The sequence below is a fragment of the Bos indicus x Bos taurus genome, chromosome 11, assembly GCF_003369695.1.
Source record: "Bos indicus x Bos taurus breed Angus x Brahman F1 hybrid chromosome 11, Bos_hybrid_MaternalHap_v2.0, whole genome shotgun sequence".
NCBI classification, from domain to species: domain Eukaryota; kingdom Metazoa; phylum Chordata; class Mammalia; order Artiodactyla; family Bovidae; genus Bos; species Bos indicus x Bos taurus.
Window position 1 is genome coordinate 42968155 of NC_040086.1, and position 19957 is coordinate 42988111.

Consider the following 19957-nt stretch of genomic DNA (forward strand, 5'->3'; position numbering starts at 1 on the left):
ATTAATGGTGTCAGCGTAGCCTGCGGAGTGACTGGGGGAGGCCACCATGCAACTGAAAACCAGCCTAGGGGAAAGCCACATGTGGGTCATATGGAGTTGTTGACTGTAGTTTCCATTCAAAACTTCCCTCAGTCTCCTCGCATGCTTTCCAGACTCGCCTTACCACAGCGCTTGTTTGGCCAGAAATGAAAACCTCCTTGAAGCAGATTATTACCCCTCAGGACCCCCTACACACACACAGACACACACACACTCTCACTCACTCATTCATGTGCTACGCTCTTTCCCTCACCTTTCTCTACAGCATAGTTCCGATTCTCCAGACCTTTTAAAAGTGTGGTAAGTGAAGGGAATGTCACAGAGACAATACAACGTAACTGCTGCCAGGCTAACTCCACTAGCCCTTCCTTAAAAGCCATAGCTGGGTTCCTTGGTCATCCTTCTGCCGTCTCCGAACCAAGTCACAGACATGTAGTAAAACCCCCTCCCTCATCTTCTCAGGACCCTCGCCCCACTTCTGGCTCACTCTGGACAGACAGAGAAGTGACAACTTGCAAAGCAGAATTCCTTACACAACAGCTCCAAGACACCCAGGACAGCCGCCCAGGGACTGGATGGGAACATTCCTCTCCTTCCCAGAAGACTGAAAAACTCAACCACAAAACCCACAGGAGGACCAACCATCCAGCCCAAGAGATTCCCACCCAGTTGATGCCCCAGTACCACTGAAAACCTTGTGAGGGGGTGGCAGGCGCTCATGACAACGCCAAAAGACAGAATCCTTAATAACTGTGAACCCTTAGGGAGGCAAGTTCTTTAACCCTTGGGGAGCCTCAGTTTCCTCCTCCACTAAGTGGGGCTGATAGGACTTCCCTTCTGGTGTTGCTGTGGGGAGAAGTAACCACGCGTTGGAGCCACAGTATGGCAATGGCAGCTCCCGGTGTGCATCCTGTGTATTTATGCTTTCTCTCATTTACTCCTTGCATCGACCCTGCAAGGGAGGTTCTTTGGGTGGTCTCCGTTTCACAGAGGTTCAAGGGTCCACCCAAACCCTCCCATCCAGTCAGTGGTGAAGCAGGACTCTGAACCCACAGCAGCTATGTCACACACCAGGTACATTCTCCTGGTGAGGCAGCATGTGACTGCATGGAGAGAAGCCAAACGCTAAGGGAGATGCCGATGGAGAAAAGCCCCTCACCAACAGCTCCAGCACATCAGGTCAGTGAGAGCTCCTGAGCTCTCTACACCCAAGGACTCAGGAGCCCACTCTGAGGCAGAAAGAGGCTCCCTGTCCTGTTCTCTCATCTCAACCCAGTCACCCCACACCAGGAGAAATGACATGGAGATCCCAGTCTTTCAAGGAGAAAGATCCCAGTCCTTAAAGGAGAAAACAGTCCTAAGCCATGAGTCATAACCATAATAGTAACTGGCCTTCCTCAAGTGTTTACTTGAGGAAACAAGCAAACATCCACACAGAAAGCTCACAACAGCCCATAATGTGGGTCCTGTGACACCCCCCACCCATCATGTTGCAGATGAGGAAACTGGAGCTTGGAGGGATGAAGAAATCTGCCCACACTCACACACCAGAAATGGCAGCACCTTTTGGCCATTTTATTCCATGTACTCACACAGGCTGAAAAGAAAAGAAAAAGAAAAAAAAAAACGGAGATGCACATATTTTTAAGAGTTTATTTACCCTCTTTCAGGCCCTCCTTATTTTCTTACCATGCAGGTTACAAGATAACCTCAGAGAGAGAGAAGACAACATCTAAGGGCTTGGCTGAGTTTGGGGCATGATCTACAGGATGAGCACAGAGGCCTCCAAATTTTCCCAGTTTCTATTAGCTCCTAGATGAATATGGGGGAAAATTCACCTCCCTTTTGAGGCTTCTACCTGGGGAAGTAAACATGATTTTATCATATTTTACCTGGATGTTCATGATAGTGCCTTTTCTAGTCCATGATGGGAAAAAAAAATATTTTTTATTGTGTGAACTGCAGGCCTCCAGACCACTTGGAAACCCCAGGCTCCCCTACGTGGAATTCTCTGGGCTCGGCGTTAGCCTCAGCAGCCCCTCTGGTGGGAGCCAGAACATGCCTCCTGCCAGTGAGTAACAGGGAAATTCAATTACCTCGCCACTTGTGGCAAGAGGGCAAAGACTGCACATTAAAAGAGCCAAAAATGTCAGGAAGTTATTGGGCTGATGACTCTTGCTTGCCAACACTCATAAGTGAATACATAATGTCACAGTAAACTAAAAAACACAGAAACAGACCAAAGAAGATAAGATAATCGAGAACAAAACAAGCCCAGACACATGGGATTGCCATCAGCCCTGCTCAGAAAATGCACTGCTTCCAACAGGGCACTTTCCCCCCTACCCCTGGCCTCTCCTGGGCCTCGCCTGTGTATGCTCTTGATCGGCCACCAAGAGATTAGCTCACAGGTCCTTTTCAACGAAGAGTTTAACTTCAGGCATTAAAAAAAAAACAAAAAACACTGAATCCCACCAATTTCTACCTGCACATGCAGGCCCACCTGCCATGTCCCGCCCTGGCTCCACGCACACACTCTCACACATGCTGGTCTCCTAAACACACCAACTCTTCCAATCCCCAGCCCTCGGGTTACTGGCGTTATCACAATTCCTTTTTTTCCCAACGGCAAGCCAGGAAAAATGATAGGAACTGTGTATGTAGCCAAAAGACTGGCCTCAACTGGTTCAGAGGGGAAAAAAATTGAGTTGTGTATTTTTTTTCTTGCCTTTAGCCAAAGACCTGGGAACATTTGATGTACAGTCGGCAGGTATTTTTAAAAAAAGAAAGTAGGAAAGAAAAGAAAGAAGAAGGAAAAAAAAAAAAAAACCCACCACTGAAAAGGCTTGGCTGCACTGGGGCCCTGACACGCTCTCATCTAAAGCTTGGCCCTCGGCCAAGTTCATCTGTTAATGGACAGCCGCAACCACCGTACACCTCCCCCACCTCCCAGACTCTTCTCTGTTCTACCTCTTTCGAGCTCCTAAAAACTAGACATCGATTATGTCTGCGCTTTTCCCTTTCTATTCAAGATAAACAAAGTGCTTCAAGTTCAGGGCACACCCTGGGACCCTTGACAAAACAATCTATCATTCTGTCTGCTAAACCAGTCTGGCTACACCACAGCCGGGAGAGCAAGGCTCCCAATGTACAATTTTCCCTTTGTGCTCCGTCCCTCTTGCCACTAACCTCTTTTCTTTACCACCTTCTCCGGAGCAGATGGACTTGACCACTTTGCTTAAAGCCCCTCCCAGTAACCTCAGAAATTAAAAGAACGGAGCCTCTGGCTGCTCCTCCTCCTGCCCAGGTTCTCCTTGTTGCCCTGTGGCCCCCTCATCCTTTGGACACACACATACACACACCCGCTTAGATCTACACAATCCTTTCGACCCTCTCACCACAGACACTCACCCAGAAAATAAATGAAGTGCAGGGACTGCCCCCTCTTTTGCTCCCTGAAAGAACATTTTGAGTAAATTTTGTTTTAAATCATATCCATTCATTTATCCTGACTCACAATTAAATGCAAGTACACTTTTTACAATCAGTACGGAATGTATTAATTATAACTACAAATGGTCAAATGAGAGCATAGTCCCTCCTAAAAATATTAATAAAAGACATAATAAATAATATTAATGAAACAAAAATAGATTCATAAGCCTTGGCCAGAGCTTTTATTATTTCACACAAGGGGAAATCCAGCCAGTGAAACTTGCTGCACATACTTTGGCAGGACTCTGGCCAACCAACCACCACTGAACTCTACAGAGCATGTTTCAGGGAAGGGGGTCGGGGGGGGCGTGCCGGGGTGGTACAGCAGTGCCCTAGTGCTGGGGGTTTTGTGCAGACACCATCTTGAGAGGCTGATTGATGGCCATGGTGCACAATGCAGGGCCCATAACATCTTTCGCAGCTTTCCCATGTGGTCAAGGAAAGTTACCCACAGGCTGCTTCCCGTTCCTAAGGCAGCCTGGGCTGTTATTTCAGTGCCCACTCCTCCCGTGGAAAGACAAACACAATCCTCTAGACCCAGAGGGAAATAAGCCCAGCTAGGTAAAGGGCTCAGAATTCAGGCCCCACGAGCACCCTTTACTGCATCAGCGCTGGAAGCAGCCGTGCTGCCATACCACCGGGCCCCGACTAACCCATCTCCACATCCCACAGCCCCTCGCTCACCCCAGCACTCCCTGCCCCCCTCCCTTCCTCCCCAATCCAACACACCCACCACACAATCGAATCTAATTAAGACTGGGAAAAAATTTGCATTTTCTTTTCACTGTACCCCCAGTAATCACAGAAGTTCTTCAAATTTTGAGAATTTTGTTCCTCTGCTAATTATTTCCCTCATTTTGAATTTCAAGGCACAAAGACAGTCTATCTCATTGGTGGTCTATTAATAGTTTGAAGTTTTGAGCATCAGAAGGTAGGGTGGGTTTTTTGTGTTTTTTTTTTAATTTTTTCCTTTTAAAACTGTTCTGTCATTTCCAGTTTTGCAAAAGGAGTGTGTTGTTGTTGTTGTTGTTAGTGGTGATGATGTTAATATTTCTTCCAAAAGACAGCTTCGTTGTGCCAGTCTGCATATTATGATTTGGTCGCCCCCTTACAATAGTTACTCTCTGCCTGGTTTACAGATTTACAGACCCTTGGTATGTGAGTGGCAAAAAAAAAAAAAGAAAGGAAAAAAGAAAGAAAATTCCTTGGCATAAGTGTATGTTTGCTGATCAAATTTCAGATCATGTGTTGTTCATTATTATGACTTTACTTGAAAAACAGTTTACCACAGTGAGATGGATTCGCTTTACATGCTTTCTACCTCTCCACTCCCTTTAAGGACTTTGAAAACCAGTACACGTTTTTAAAGGTAGGTTTAAAGCATGAACTGGTTTGGATTAAAACATTTCGATGTCCACAAATTCCCTGAAAATACAATTTTAAAAGATGTATGCAAAGCCACACATGATTTTGAGGGAGCTAATAAGACTGTCCCACCAACAAAATTTAATGGTGATTTAAAAAATTCTAATGCTTTTCATTTACTTCCTGTAGAATTATTTGTGTACTTGACATTTATACAGTCTCTCCATTATATAACAATCTACTCTGGGTACACTAGATGATGCCAATCTATTAGAATGAAATTTGTACTCCATATAAGCAGAAGTTTCCAGTCCGTTTTGACTTACCATTATATTTCGATGTAAAGTGTTATTATAGCTGAGTATAAAGCACAGCTACTCCATGCTCAGGGTTTTTAACTCTAATACTGTAATCTTTCTTGTTGCTTCTAGAGCTGTGTCAGTGTTTACATTCCTGGAAGTTAAATAAACCGACATGGCAAAACTCCTGGATAGACTGAATAATACGGCTTGTGATGACTAAATTGTTTACTTTCTACCTTGTTGGGATCCCTTTCTTGTAAAGTTTTGGGGAGAGACAGAGAGAGGAGGAATGAAGGGGGTGGGGGTGATATGAGATAGAAAGAGAGAGATTTACACACTGGCTTCCATATGTCACAAAGGCCTTCCTACCCACAACCAACGAGAATGAAGCAGCCTGCCTAAGTTAGTTTTGCCCTTTTCGATTTGTGTTTTGTGTTCTCAAATACTGGGTCATGTGAATACCCCCCCTTGTCTACTATCCTCCCCTCAATAAAAAATATGAACATTTTTTTGCCTATTTTCAAATAGCAAATTATCCATTAGATTTCATCATATCTTAGTAAAGCAATTACATCAAGAAAATGATAGTGCGTGTGGAATCAATTATGCATGCAGTTGGCCGGAGACCAAAGGCTGTGAAGTCGGAGAGGGCAGAATCGCTCGACACACACAAATAAAAAGCCCCTGGATCTCACAGATGGACCCCATCAGTTCATCTTACTGCCTAAAAAGTTCATGCACTTAATAATTTATTTGTGTTCTGGATACTGTTTCCCAGCTGAATATTAACAACTTTGAACTGAAGCATGCTTTTAGCATGGTATGGATGGAAGTCACGGTAGGGCAGTGCTAGGGTCCCTCGGAGGTTAAAATTGTAGTTATGTTTCTTACACACTGTTCATTCTCCATCACAATTTATTTTCTTTCATTAAACATTCCTTTTAATCAGAATATCAGTTTCAATGTTCTGATTCTGCTTGTTAACCAGTGATAAACTCCTAAACCAAAGACAAACATCAATAATACAGCACAAGCTATTCAACAGCAAAGGCAAACACCAAAATCACAGGCTCTCAAAAATCGGAAACCGTTCGTTAGCACCTTGTTTTCACAACCAGAGCACTTATGTACCTTGAGAGAGGCATCTGGTAGCCCAGAGACCACGATTTACTTTAGTGACTAGGGGAGGACACAGGCAGAACAGCTGAGAGCAGAAGGCCCCAGCAAAACTTACTTGAGCTAAAAGATAAGTTAGTCAAACTCAGACCCAAGACATGGAGGGGCAAGTCACCTTTTCAAAGCAGAGACCCAAAGCATTGTTACAGACCCAAAGGTCTGTCGTTAGTAGGCGTCTCTCTTCTAAAGGCACCTGATGTCTTAATACACTGAAAAAGTCTCTCCGCCATCAAACTGTGAACAGTGAAACTGCCCAACAACCTTCAGGGGGGAAGAGGGACAAGCCATACATATTTCTGTGCATATCTGGATATGCCTCCATCATACACTTAAATTTTATTCTTCTCCCCAAATGAGAACAACTTCCAGCCAACACTTCCACAAACTGTACTTAACGTTAAAAGAAAATGGATAAAAACATACGTAATTACTCAAGGTTAAACTTCTAATTCCTCAATTCACTAAAGGAAACTTGGCAAGAAGATGCATCATTTTGCTCCTTTCTACTGGGGCATCTGAGGAGGAGAGCCACTGAGGCAGCTAATACACAAAACATGATCAAAAGTGATTAACAACAGCTTCATATGCAAATTGCATTAATGAAGGAGTGCAAAGTCATCATGTAAATTAAATATGTCAAATCTCTTGGTGAACTTTCAATCTTGAGAAGAAAAAACACGGCTTTAATTTTTTTACATCATCAATTTTGCAAGATTGAAAATCTAAGAATCTTGGTGCTATAAACAATTTTCACCTTTTTTTTCTCCTTCAGCAGGCTGACAGGCCAGCCTGATGTGCACCGAATGTACATGTTAATAGGCCAATCAAAAATGCAAAACAATTCGCAATTACTGGAAGGACCTAATGGTCATTAGAATTTACAACTAGGTAATGAACTGAAGTCTGCCCACACCATGCATATTCATAAAGCAATTTAGCCTTTGAAGATTAAAGAAGTGCTTAAAATTCAAATGAGCTTTAGCAAATTATCAGTAAGATTCATCCAAAAAGCAAAGGGTTTTTCTTCCTATGATTTCCTCATTTTTTTAATGCAAAATTGTTATATCTTCCAGACTGAGCTTAAACTAAACATTGAGCTAGAAGTGAAGCCAAGGGGCTAAGAGACAAACGGAGGCTGCAAACATCGTTACGGACTTTGTTCATAAAACTAAGCCCTTAAGAGCCAAACCTATCTCTAAACATGGTAATTTATCAAAAACAGCCCAGAGTTGCTCATAGGCAATACTGCACAGTCCTCCAACAAAACAGATTAACGGGAGTCCCACCACCCTCCCAAAAAGCCTTTTTCCCCTCAAGTTGAGTCTCCTGTGTAAACATCCACTATGGTATAAAAACAGCTTTTTCATCGGCTTGGAGTGGCATTCATTTTAGAAGTTTCTGCTTCCAAAGGGAAAAGAGCAAGGAAAGAGAGGGTAAAGGCAGAGAGGAGCGTGATCTGGTTTACTTCTGAGGAGTGAAAATCTTGTCGTTGGGTATTTATCTTCCTGGGGGTTCCCCCCCATCCCACACTGGCAGCATTTAATCCAAGAGGAACAGGTCAGGCCGACATCAGCTAACATTCAGAAAGTTAGGGTGTCCACCCACCACCACCCCACCCCAGTTATTAGAGAGCATCGTGGGAATTTGGACTTTCAAGCTTCCCAATTACCAGTGTGGAGAAGAATCTAACTCACACCTTGAATGCTGACTCCCACTTTAACTAACCTCATGACATTTAAGAAATTCTAGCGACAGAATTCCCACTGTAGGCCTCCCCCACTGCCATCCCAAACACTCCATCCAGGTGAAAAGCACCGAAGTCTCTGAATCCTCCCTCAGCTGGTGGACAAGTAAGACTGGGAATAACAGTTTTGAAAGGACCACGTGCCTGTGCTTACTGCTCCAAAGCTAGACCCAAAGGACTCTCTGCCTTGGTGACTGTCTTTGAACCCCTATTGAAAATATTCCAGTGGCTTCTCTCTGCCACCCTTCTCACCCTCCCCACCCCCCGCCCCCCAGCCTCAGATGCTTTCCTGAAGTTGATCTTACCTGGAATGTAGGTATGTCAAGGAAGTGGGAAAAGAGGTAGAGAGAGAAGGGAGAAAACCTCAGGCACTATCTCCGATTTCCTCGACTCTCTAATCCAGGGCCCTGCTCAGAAACACGCCACATTTTAACGTTTATTAGAAAGAATAGGAGGCAGAGCTTCACGGGACCTGCATTCACGACCATCTGTATGAACCACAGGTCCGCAGTCCTGACCAATTCTGTTTGACACTAATGTTACTCTACATGAGTAGAGTTCAATGAGGGTTGATATGGGATGTGACAGAGTAAATCAGAATTAGATTAAAAACAAAAGTTTAGAAACCGATGCTACACTGCAGAGCAAATGGGAGTTGAAGGCCAAATTTCCCCTAACTGCCTTCAAGTCATTTTCCCTATTAGAGTCTTTGCCCGCCACCCCCCTGCTGGCAGTGCCACAATCCCATCAGAAAGAAGAGTGGAATGCACATAGGAAGGCCCAAGATATTCCTCTTTAGATACAATACCTATATATTTAATATACAGCAATTAACTTCTGGTCAGGAGTCTGCAGGCAGCAGGCTGCCCCAAGCAGATAGTGGGGGAGGGGCCTGGAGCTGGGACAAGCACAAAAGACAGGTCCCACAACAATGCCTGCTGTCAGCAGCTGAATTATTTTTATACAGGAATTTTTATCTCTATTGTACAAACAAGTACGTGTCTGTGCAGACTTGTTAAGCAATCCACTTGTATGTAGAATAAGATTTTTTTTTCTTTCTTGCTACCAGTCACACAGCTCCAAGATCAGAAGAAATACATAGTCTTTGAAGCTGCTCAAATGTTTTAGTTAAAAGGACAGCAGTTGTTTTCAAAGATCCAAGAGTATCTTTACCAGAATTAAATTTTTCCTTATTGATTTTTTTCTCCTTAACATAACAAAAACATAACATGAGAAGGTTAAGATTTATTATTAAAATTTTTCTCAGCCTTTAAATCATTCTTCAGTAGCCAATGTTCACTTTTAAATGTAAAAGAATAATTTTTTAAATCTTAGGATGGGATAGAGTAGGAGAGAAAAACTCATGAGATTTAAATTTTAACACTGTTAGGGCATTGTTTTAACTATGAACTCAAAGATAGGGGTGGGGGCAAAATGGGCAGTAAATGGCTTATTGCAAGTTGCTCCTAAATGTAAATAAATCATGACATCATGGTATCCCCTGAGTCAGTAGGAGGAAATGCTTCATATATTTTTTGTGACCCAAAGAGAAACTCCATATTTGAAACCTAAAAAGCAGATATGGGACATAGTGCCTCATGCTGCAGCTAAGGCAGGAATCCAAGCTACACTTGATTTTCCTAAAAATTGACAGATGTGATTTTTTTTCTGCACTTCTTTATGCATCATTACATATCAAGAAAATGAACAACTGATGAATATAAATGTAAATACCCCGATGCTTAGCAGGAGGTTTCCCCATTTTTTTAAAGAAAATTCCAAAATAAACTAGAAAGCAGAGAAAGAAGGGGAACACCACAGCACCTGTGTTCTTTCTGAAAGCACCTCTGCAGGTTTCACAATAATTCCATTCTTCATTTTAATGGGAATTTTTAAACCAATGGACTCACCTCTATCTAAAACTGAGATCAAATTGTAGGTGTAATTGTTCATCACTCATGCTAACAACAGCAAAGACACAAACAGAAACTCATTGTGAGTGACCACAGGTCCCCAGGTATCCCCTTCATCAATAGGCCTGCTCCAGGTCCCCACTGGGAATTCCCTGGCGGGCCAATTCAATTCTGAGTAACATGCTGCCAACCCTATCTGGAAAAGTGGAAAAGGGTGTGCACAGCGTCTTCTCGCCTCTTTTACAGGAAGTTTAAACCTGATCATCTCAACTTTAGTGGCTATAATTTGTTGTCTAGAGTTCCAAGAACTTGGTCTTTTATCTATCTAAAGAGATCAAAAAGAAAAAAGGAAGGCAGAGAGTGAGCAAGCTGTGGCCTGGCCTAGCCCCTAGCGAGGCTCTAGCTCAGAGCAGTAACCTGTGCAGGTAAGCCTTCCAGCGGCATTGCATCAGACCGGCTCACATCAGTCTCCAGGGTGAATGGAGAGGTGAAACACTCTGGTGCCCTGTCTGCAAACTCCTCATTCTCCAGTTCTTGGCAGCTTATTTTTCCAAGTGTTTTGTTTCAGGAAACGTGTGTATTTTTCTTTGTACATTTTGTGGATTTCCCACAACTGGCTCTGACAGCTGTTGATTCTGTTAAATGAACACATTATAAAAATCCTCTTTAAAACCTCAAGCAACAGTGGACTTAAAAATAATGGCAAAATATTTTAATGGAGTTCCAGTTGAGAGTTGGTTTAAAAAAAAAAATACAAGTGAAAGTACAGAAGTCCTTTAAGTCAGAGCTAGATTTAAACTGAATGTATGAGCACGTGTGCATGTGTGCGTATGTGTGCGTGTGTTTAATGGGGAAAGAGGGGTGTTGCAAATCACCACAAATATTTACACTGTACTCCCTTTGTTCAAATCACATACTTTTAACAGGAAAAGCTGGAACTGTGGCTATTTAAAATTTTAAATATTCAAACGCCTGTAATTAACCATATGAAACAAATTATGTCGCTTTTCTCCATACCAGCACATGCAAAGAAATTCGGGTGGGGGACTGGGAGGTGGCAGAGTCGGGGAGACAACTCCAAGAGGAGGCAAGGATGATGTTTTCATTTTGCTCTAGATCAAAGGAGAACAAGAATGGAAACTGTGGCAGAGCCAGCATTTTTACATCGCTGTCTTTCACACTGGGCTATCTAAGTTTACACAATTCCCCAGACTGGCTGCATATTAAGCTTGCTGTGTACAGCTTTATTATGGTGCGCTGGTGGAAGAAGCATTAATATTCCAGCTCCGCAACTGACAGGGCATTTACATGCGCCCATCTGAGCGGCACCTGAGAGATCTTCCAAGGTGCAGTAGCTGTGCGCCTATTGTAAAGGCAAATGAAGCTCACCTATTCCCTGCTGGGGTCAGAAGTGACCTCACCACCCCCCAAGCCTCAAATCCTTCCCTTGCCAACCTAACTCGATGCCATCGCAGAATGACGAATGAGCTCAGAAATAGACCCTAAGTTACTAACCCTGCTAAGAACAGCAAAAGCCATTGCTGAAATGTTTTAAAAATGCATAGGGAGTGCAGCTGGCCAGTAAAAAGCAGAGAGACAAATTCCAGTGAACCCAATATGGAATACGTTACATTCTAAAACTGATTAGAAATCCAGTCTGATGTTTACTGGCTTCAAATTGAGTTTGGCATCAAGCATACTGGCTTTCATAATGCTGGCATTTTTTTATTATTATTATTTTAAATCTGCCTTTGGTTCCTAGGAGCACATGTGGAGAGCTAAAGCATTCTTATTTGTCAGGTTACATTTCCTAGAAATTAAGTTAGTGACACAAAATGACTCTAGTAGCAGTAATGTGGTCCATGCTCAAATTAATTAGGTCATTTTTGTAAAACCTACACGACAAATTACAAAGGTAAATTTACTGATATTGGCCAGAGCTCTATCCCCTGGAAGGAAAGGGGAGAAGCATTTTAAGGACTTATTTACCTGGGTAGGAGGAGAGAACAGGGAAGGGAGAGAGACAATGGCCAATTTCCCATTGGTATTACAAATAAAAATACTAGTCATTATCCATTAAATTATATAGTCTGAATATATTTTATGAATTTATTAATGTCTTCCAAATTGACACATAAAATAAAAACCCGCTTGATTTGAGATAGTGTTAAAAATGGACCCTAAGTTTAAATTTTTTTTTTAATCCTTGTAATAATAACACTGCTGACATAACCATGGCCCAAATGAAATCTGAACAAGCAGAAAGGTACTAAAGATCCTTGGTGATTAAATCTCGTGCTAAAAAAGTGGCAAGGTGCCAGGCTGGGTCCGATTTGATGCTAAGTGCCTTTTATTGCACAAAGCTGGTACTACTGTATGTAAAAACAGACTTGGGCTTGGGGTAAATTTTGTCAAATGATTTCTTTGTGCAATAAAGGGTGTGAACAGACCAACCAGAGTAGATTAAATTAACAACGAGTGACGCAATCTTGGTGCATCGCCCTAACTGTGCTACTTCAGTTAAATTTCACATTTTCTCCCAGACGAAAGCCAAAACTTTCTTCCTTTCTCACTGACTAGTGTGCAAGGCCACCACTCACCTATTCTTCTTTTTGAAACACTTTCGCTAAGAAATCACAAAATTCTGAAAAATGCCTCCTTAGGTTTTGTACATCTGCTATATATTCCTGTCCCTGTCCCCCACATTAGCCAAACTGAGACAGCAGTATGAAATGATGATTTTCCAGGATTCTACAATGTGCCATTAATATGCATCCAACGCACCTCTTCCCTGAGCTTAAGGTTTGCTGTTCTAACTCTGCCTGCACATGTCTAGACCCAGTTGCATTTTCCAACCCATGGGCAGCTCCACAATTAAATGCCACACTCACCAGGAGGAAGGTGTGCAAAGCAGATTTCAGATCCTTTAAAAGTAAAAGGCTCAACTTGCAACAAAACTAGAAATGGCGTGATTTGAGAAATTACAGTACTGTTTTTTTTTTTTAAGCCTTCATAGAATAAACACAGAGAATGGGAGGGAAACTTCCCCCCTGCTCCTGTTCTTGAAGTGAATACATATTTGTGTTTCCAATAAAAGGCCATTTTTACATTAACTGTCTGTAACAGCAGGAGACAGAAAAACTAACACAATCTCCACATCACACACAGGACGATCTTCATATCACGTGGCCCTGTTCTCAAAACTAGTATTTATAAAAGACAACTAGGAAAATGCACAATGCATCTTTTCTGTGTCACCAAAAGGGTGACACAGAACTTTGGGATCTTTGGGATCTTCCACATTTTAGATTTTTTTTCTTTTTGGCTTGCCCAAGTAAATTTAGCAGCCATGCGGGCCACTGTGTTTAATTAAGCTTTCAAAAGTCCTCTGACAATGCCAACAATTGTAAGACACTTCTGCGGCTCAATCATGCAATCGCTGTGACAGTTCTATTTACAATTTGTCTTAGAAAGAGTTTCTCTGACATTGTACTTTGACAAAACATCCAAGCTGCCAGTTCACAACCTTTCTCTGTCTTATTTACAAATACATCTTGTATATAGGACTCCCAGTCTCATGAACATGAGCCTTTGGGTAATGGCCTCGCAAACATGGGCTCCCAGTGAAAATCCTAGGTATTTATTAAGAAACAATATTCTTTATTCTCTGGGTGTGAAGGTTAAATAAAATGTTCACCAGTATACTGGGGATTTTTTTGTTTGCTTGTCATTTTTTGTAGCTGCCACACTAAAAATTCACTTTAGAAGTCAGTGGTTTTTATTCAGAATCACACAAATAAAGAGAAATGAAAAATAGGTTATAATAGGATACTATAATTTATAGTCTCATTTACAATTATATCATAAAGTACATCCTCCAGTTCAGTCTGAGATAGGAAAAGAATTCAAATGGGTACAAAAAGAAAAGGCAAGTTGAGTTTTTAAATTCTGAAAAGCATGAGTATGTTATACTTGATTTACCTTTAAGTAACATGTTTATATATTTCTGGATTGAACTGGTACTTTTCCTTCCACAGAGCTTCTGCCTTACATATTATTATCTAGGTATGAGGTGTATTGTCTAGGCAAATAATTTTTAAATACCCTGATATCAATGCCTATGTTCTTGATTTTAAAGAGAAAAAATGTTAGCTAGCAACAGACTGCTTGACAGTTCACAGGACTCATCATATTTTCTGCCACTCTCTCAAAAAGCTAACTTTATGACAGCTCAACCCTAATTTAAAGATTTCTATGTGCAATAAGCCAAAACCTCAAAGCTGACACTGTGGGATAATATTTTTTGGCCTTTTCTATAAGTGAACAGCAGTTCCACAGTCACTAATCTTCAATGAATACTTGCCCCCCTCATAAAACATGAGACTAGGAAACAAAACCAAACCCCAATTAAAAGTCCTGACTGCCAGTCAAAGACTGCTGATATCCAATAGTGGATATTTGACACACACACTGATGAACTGGGCCCTGCACAGTACAACCTGCTGGTTTCCAGTTAAATTAACACTACTTCAGGGGTCTCAGTGGATCATAATCCCACAATCTTGAATATTTGAATAAAATGAAAAAAAACAACCTGAACAACATACAAGTGTACATTCAACCTGGTAAAAATTATCCTCACTAAAAAATACTCGGCTTTGAGAGGTCTATGTACAGCCAAAACGCATGGCATCTTACTGAAGATTTAAAGAACTCCACTCAACCTCCTGTGTGAAAGCCCAAACTCTAAGCTTTATTTATCTCAGGAAGAAGATCTGTCGCTGTTTGATTCCAGCTTCCTGCCTATAAGATAGCACAGAGCACACAGTAAGCTCGTATCCAATTTACACCACTTTAATAAAGCCTTTCCTACACAGCACATTTAAATAACTACCTTTTATACAGTTGCTAAACATATTCTTCTAGAGATTCATCAATATATCTCTTTCCTAATACAGAGCATTGCTTCTCATTTTTGTGTGTGACACAATTCAAATATCTACTGAATGATTACTCTTATTGTTTCCTTCCTCACCATAAAAAGAAAAGCAGACTTGGAATGGTGAAGATGCACTTGAGAGAAATGGGCTGCGAGTACACAGCCGTCTTCCAGAACTTCACTTCAGAGGCACCTGAGAGCCAGGGCATCTTAATTTACGTGCAATGGCAGAATGTTAATTTCACCATAGGAAACTCTTAATTCATTACCGTGAATTATGAGAAGTCGTGATTCTAGTTACTGACATCTCGCTTTGAGATGTGACCACGCTATTTATGTTCAGCCAATTCCAGGGTGGGAACAGGTGATTAAACACAATGAAAGGAATCAAGACTTTGTAATTATTCGTGCATGAAAGGTTTACCTCACCTGGGTCGCAGCACTGGTGCACCCACTGAATATCTTAGATAGCTTAGGTAGCTTTTCATCTCAGCGAAATTGCTTAGCATTAGCCCTATAAAATATATCTTAAATGTGCTTTTTGTGTGGAGGGGGTCCTTCTTTGAGCTCTCTTACAGTACTACTCCTTAAAAAAAAAAAAAAAAAGAATCTTTATGACCACCAGAGAATTCAGGAAAATCTCATCTTTCCCTACATAGATTTACAACTGTGACAGTGAAAAGCCTTCACTATAGGGCCTCCCCCCACCAGCTTTTAGATTTCTCCAGTAAGTACAGAGGGACAGAATGTTCAAGCTGGTTAATCGGAGACTGAATAACCTACTTGGGACCTCAGTAAAAAGTGGTTTTAATTCTTGCTTGACAGACACTGTGTTTTGTCTTTTTAAACGAGCGGCTCGATATGTAAATACGATGTTACATCACGCAAGTGTTACTCCATATTTGGAGATTTAGAAAGGCTTTGGATCTCCGAAGACCAAATCTCCTTCCGCTTGCTCTAGCTTCATTAATCATGCCTTACACTTCTGTACATTTTCCTTCCAGTCACAAGGCAGCACATGGAAATGGTCACCACCATATCCTACCGGGGGTTGGGGGAACAGATAAAATTGTAACCTGCATGGCATATAAGCTACATGGGATGGATTCAAGAAAACAGTTTGTAAACACAGCTTCCCTGGCAGCAGCTTTCTTGTTTTACTAAAGGTAAAGTATCTGGGTGCTGTTGCAGGAAGCATTAAAAAAGAAAGAAAATGCCACATTTGATTTTAATGAGCAAATTCCAGAGAGGGGAGGAGAAATGATACAACATTTAATCCCCTCTGGACCACTGACCCACTACAGTTCAACTTTCTGGTCAAACTCAGTCGGAGGGACAAGTTCCAGGGCATCAACTGATTCTATGCACTACCCTTCCTAAATCTAAACAAACCTTCTGCCTGTTGGGGGCAGGGGCAAGGGAAGTAGAGAAAGTGATTCGGACATGCCGGTTTTGTCACTACAGAATCCGCATTCACTTCATCTTGTACGTTAAATCATTGTTGTTTCATTTATTAAAATGTTTTAAGAGTCACTATATAGTGTTGTTGATTATCATTCAGAGTAGGGATTTAAGTCCCTCTGTAGTGGTTAATTCCTTTCCCTTGTGCTGCTGAGAAACCCATACCTCTAGCTACCTTTCTGCTAAAATTAACCAGAGGAAGCAAGGCTGTTGAATGTGTATATGTATTTTTCCAAGAGAATTTTAACATTGTGTTACAGCAGAAACAGTGAAGTCTGGACTGGACATTTGTAAGGGTGACATGTGGTTGTATAAACCACAAACAAAATCAAGATACATCTGTCAAAACCACATCAGAGACAAGAGAGAGCACAAAGAAGCATTTATCATTTAGCTGAGGAGGCAGGCTGCAAGGAGCAGCCGTTCCTGTCAAACCAACCTTTTGAAATTTCCAACATGCCCTTAAACTTTTCGAGTAAGCATGTCTGTGCGCTTCAGCAACTGCCCTCTCTACTCTGGCCTGGCCAGTTGAAAATGGCATCTTAAAGTCAAGGTCACGGTGTCATCCCACCACGGGGCTGTGTTTAATTACAGCCCCATACGGGCTGACAGCCAATATGGATCCAAGGCTAGCCCCGAAGCTCAGTTAACTCTTTCCAGTCCCTCCAAAATGCCCCTCCAGCCCACCGAACGTCACGGAAGCCTCGAGAACAAACTGCACCACTAGGGAAGCCTGATCAGGTATTCTGACCCAAACATGTTACTGGCCGAACTACAAATGCCCATATAGCCCCTCTGCCTCTGACTTATCACCAGGGTTGGAAATGGGCCTTGGAAACTGGGCTAGGTGTAGTAAGGCTTGACACTTCAAAATGAGGAGGAGAGAGAAAAGGAAAGAAATTCAGAATCAGTAGATCCAGAGAGAGGGTATCAGGTGTGTGTAACCTATCCTGCCTACATCTGACTCAAGTGAAGTGGGAAATATTTATTTTTGTGTGTTCTGGACATAAGCCATAGGAATGATTACTTGAACGTTACAGGGCTGTCATGGACTGTCACATGGAGAAACACAGAAAGCACTTCACCACTCCTTAGTGCATGGCTACAGTGCCTCTGAAAATGAAAAGAAAACATGCAAACAGCTTTTCTCCTTGCTTCTCATTTACCTGCTATGTGTTCCTGTTTGGGGCAAATTCCTCTAGATGACGTTGATAAACAATCGTCATCCTCTGGCGTGACCTGGATGCCAACCTCCACGGGATTGGATGCTTTTTTCATCTCGATTGGTGAAGGGGAAGGTGGCTTATCCACAGCTTTTTCTAAGCAGAGGCTGCCATTGCATTGTTTCCGTTTGTGCTCGATAAAAATGAGAATGTCCCCCAACGGGAAGTTCATCTGGCACTGCCCACACGTGAGGAGGTCGTGGTCCCCTTCTGGGGCTCCCAAAGGTCCGTGGTCCGGTTCATCATCTGTAAGAATGGCTTCAAGAGGCTCGGCTGTGGTTGAAGAAACAAAAGCACAATTATTAGAGGGCCAGAAGGGAGAGGAAAGGGGGAAATACATTCTCAACCCCATCCCACCCCAGCACATTATGTAAAGGGTTTCTAGGCTCCTCCATTTAAGTTTCAGAAAAACATGTGAGCACCTGAAACATACACGGGTGTGGAAACTGACAACAAGAAAGCAAATTTATCATAGAGGTAAACCATCATATAGTTAAAGAAAACTGCCTGACCTGCATACTACCATGGAGAACTACACACACATATATACATAACACACGCACACACACAACAGTGTCCGGTTTGTAAGTTTAGAAAGAATGTGACTGTTATTTAAATAGTTAGCACAGAAACATAACGTAAGCCTAAATAATAACCACCCCCAAAGAACTGGTAAAAACATGGATTGAAACCAAATTTGTTTCTTTTTTCCTATACAGTAAGTTGTCTATTGTGCCCAAGAATAAAAGGAGAGGTGAATAAACACACACACACATCCTCTTTGTGTGTGAACATATACACTCAAAATATACAGAGATATGGCTTCATAAATTAGAAAGCTACTACATCACACAGAAAACGTGCCGTATTTACACTGCCGTGATAAGAAAAAGATTGCATTCACCTGTGAAACGGATCTAAATAATAATCATAAAGCAGTATAACCCACACTGCCAAAAACCTTTCTGATCTCACTCTCAGCAGTGCCACAAAATCAAACAAATACCAAATTCACTGGCAATTCTTCTCAGACACATTAGCTAAATGGGATACTTTTGAGTACTTAAGAAAATAAGCCAATTAGTCATTTTTTCATTCTGAAGAAAGGAATGCCTAAAATATTCTAAACATGTTTGTACTTGGTGGCCCCCATCACATAAAAATCAGAATGGTCAAGCAAACGCCACATTTCAGATCAAGGCTGAGAAGTCTTTTCTTAAGACTTGAAATACTTTGTCTAATGTTGTCAAAGTTGACTAATTTTCTGAATGAGCTCCAAAATGCTTCATTATGGGACTATTTCTGTACACATGATCACCAGTGGATGGTACAACAAGGTAGATATGTCTTTCATTCCTGTTTCTTTAAATTAAAAAAAAAAAAAAAAAACTTTGTACCAAAATACTCAAGCATGTATCTGAACAGCTTCTATCATTTTTTAAACTTCCAAAGGGGAAATGAGAGTAAGCCTCTGCTCCTGAAACCTTACGCTTACTTACTCCATCACCAAAAAAAAAATTTACAAAACACAGAATACATCCAGGATGCTGCCAGTTAATAAAACTGAAGCAGAAAATGTACAAGTCTTAAACAGTTAATCAGTCTGACCTTCTTTAGCAAGCTGCCAATTTCACATTTAATGAACTTAAAGCCACAGAGAATCAAAAAATAGATTTTAATTTGAGTGTAGAATATTGGAACAGATTTTGATAAAGTGCAAAAATCCAGTGAACTCAGGTTAAATTTATTTCAACCCTACCCAGGCTGAATACTGAGGGGGAAGATCTGGAGTAACTCCCAGATGTGCTGGGTGAAATAATATTGAGAGAGCCCTGTCTAGCTGCACCTGTGCTCAACTAGGACATGTCATAATTTCTAGCCTCTGGTACTCCTCCTAATTTAACATAAGGTCACCACAGGAATATGAAGGTTATATTCCTACTAATAAAGACAGAAAAGTAAGCACTTGCATTTCTTTGCCCAACATACTGACCGAAAGATAGATACACATGCATACTTTCCAAATAAAAGGAGACAAACAGAAGTGCTTTTGCATTATGCGTCTATGTCATCTTTCCCCTGCTTGCTTTCATTGTGACAAGGGAGGAACTGAATAAGGAAGTTATTCGCCAAGATTCCTCCTATTTGAATTAAGGATTTTAAGTACACATTAACAAATGTGGCTTTTTTGGTTGTTGTTCAGCATTAACTGCAAGTTCAGAGGTTTACAGATTGAAGAAAGACTGAGGAGAAATACCTCATTTTTTAAAAGTTAGCAGTACATAGAACCTTGGGGAAAA

The 19957-nt window shown here is 41.5% G+C and overlaps 1 protein-coding gene across 6 annotated transcripts in view; it reads right to left on the reverse strand.

Moving 5' to 3' along the window:
* Positions 1-19957, reverse strand: part of BCL11A (BCL11A, BAF complex component) — a 101957-nt gene that overhangs the window by 76196 nt on the left and 5804 nt on the right. For all 6 annotated transcript variants that reach the window (XM_027555367.1, XM_027555370.1, XM_027555368.1 and 3 more), the window contains exon 2: positions 17601-17930. In XM_027555367.1, coding sequence (XP_027411168.1) covers positions 17601-17930 — 330 coding nt within the window. The remainder of the gene's footprint in view (positions 1-17600; positions 17931-19957) is intronic.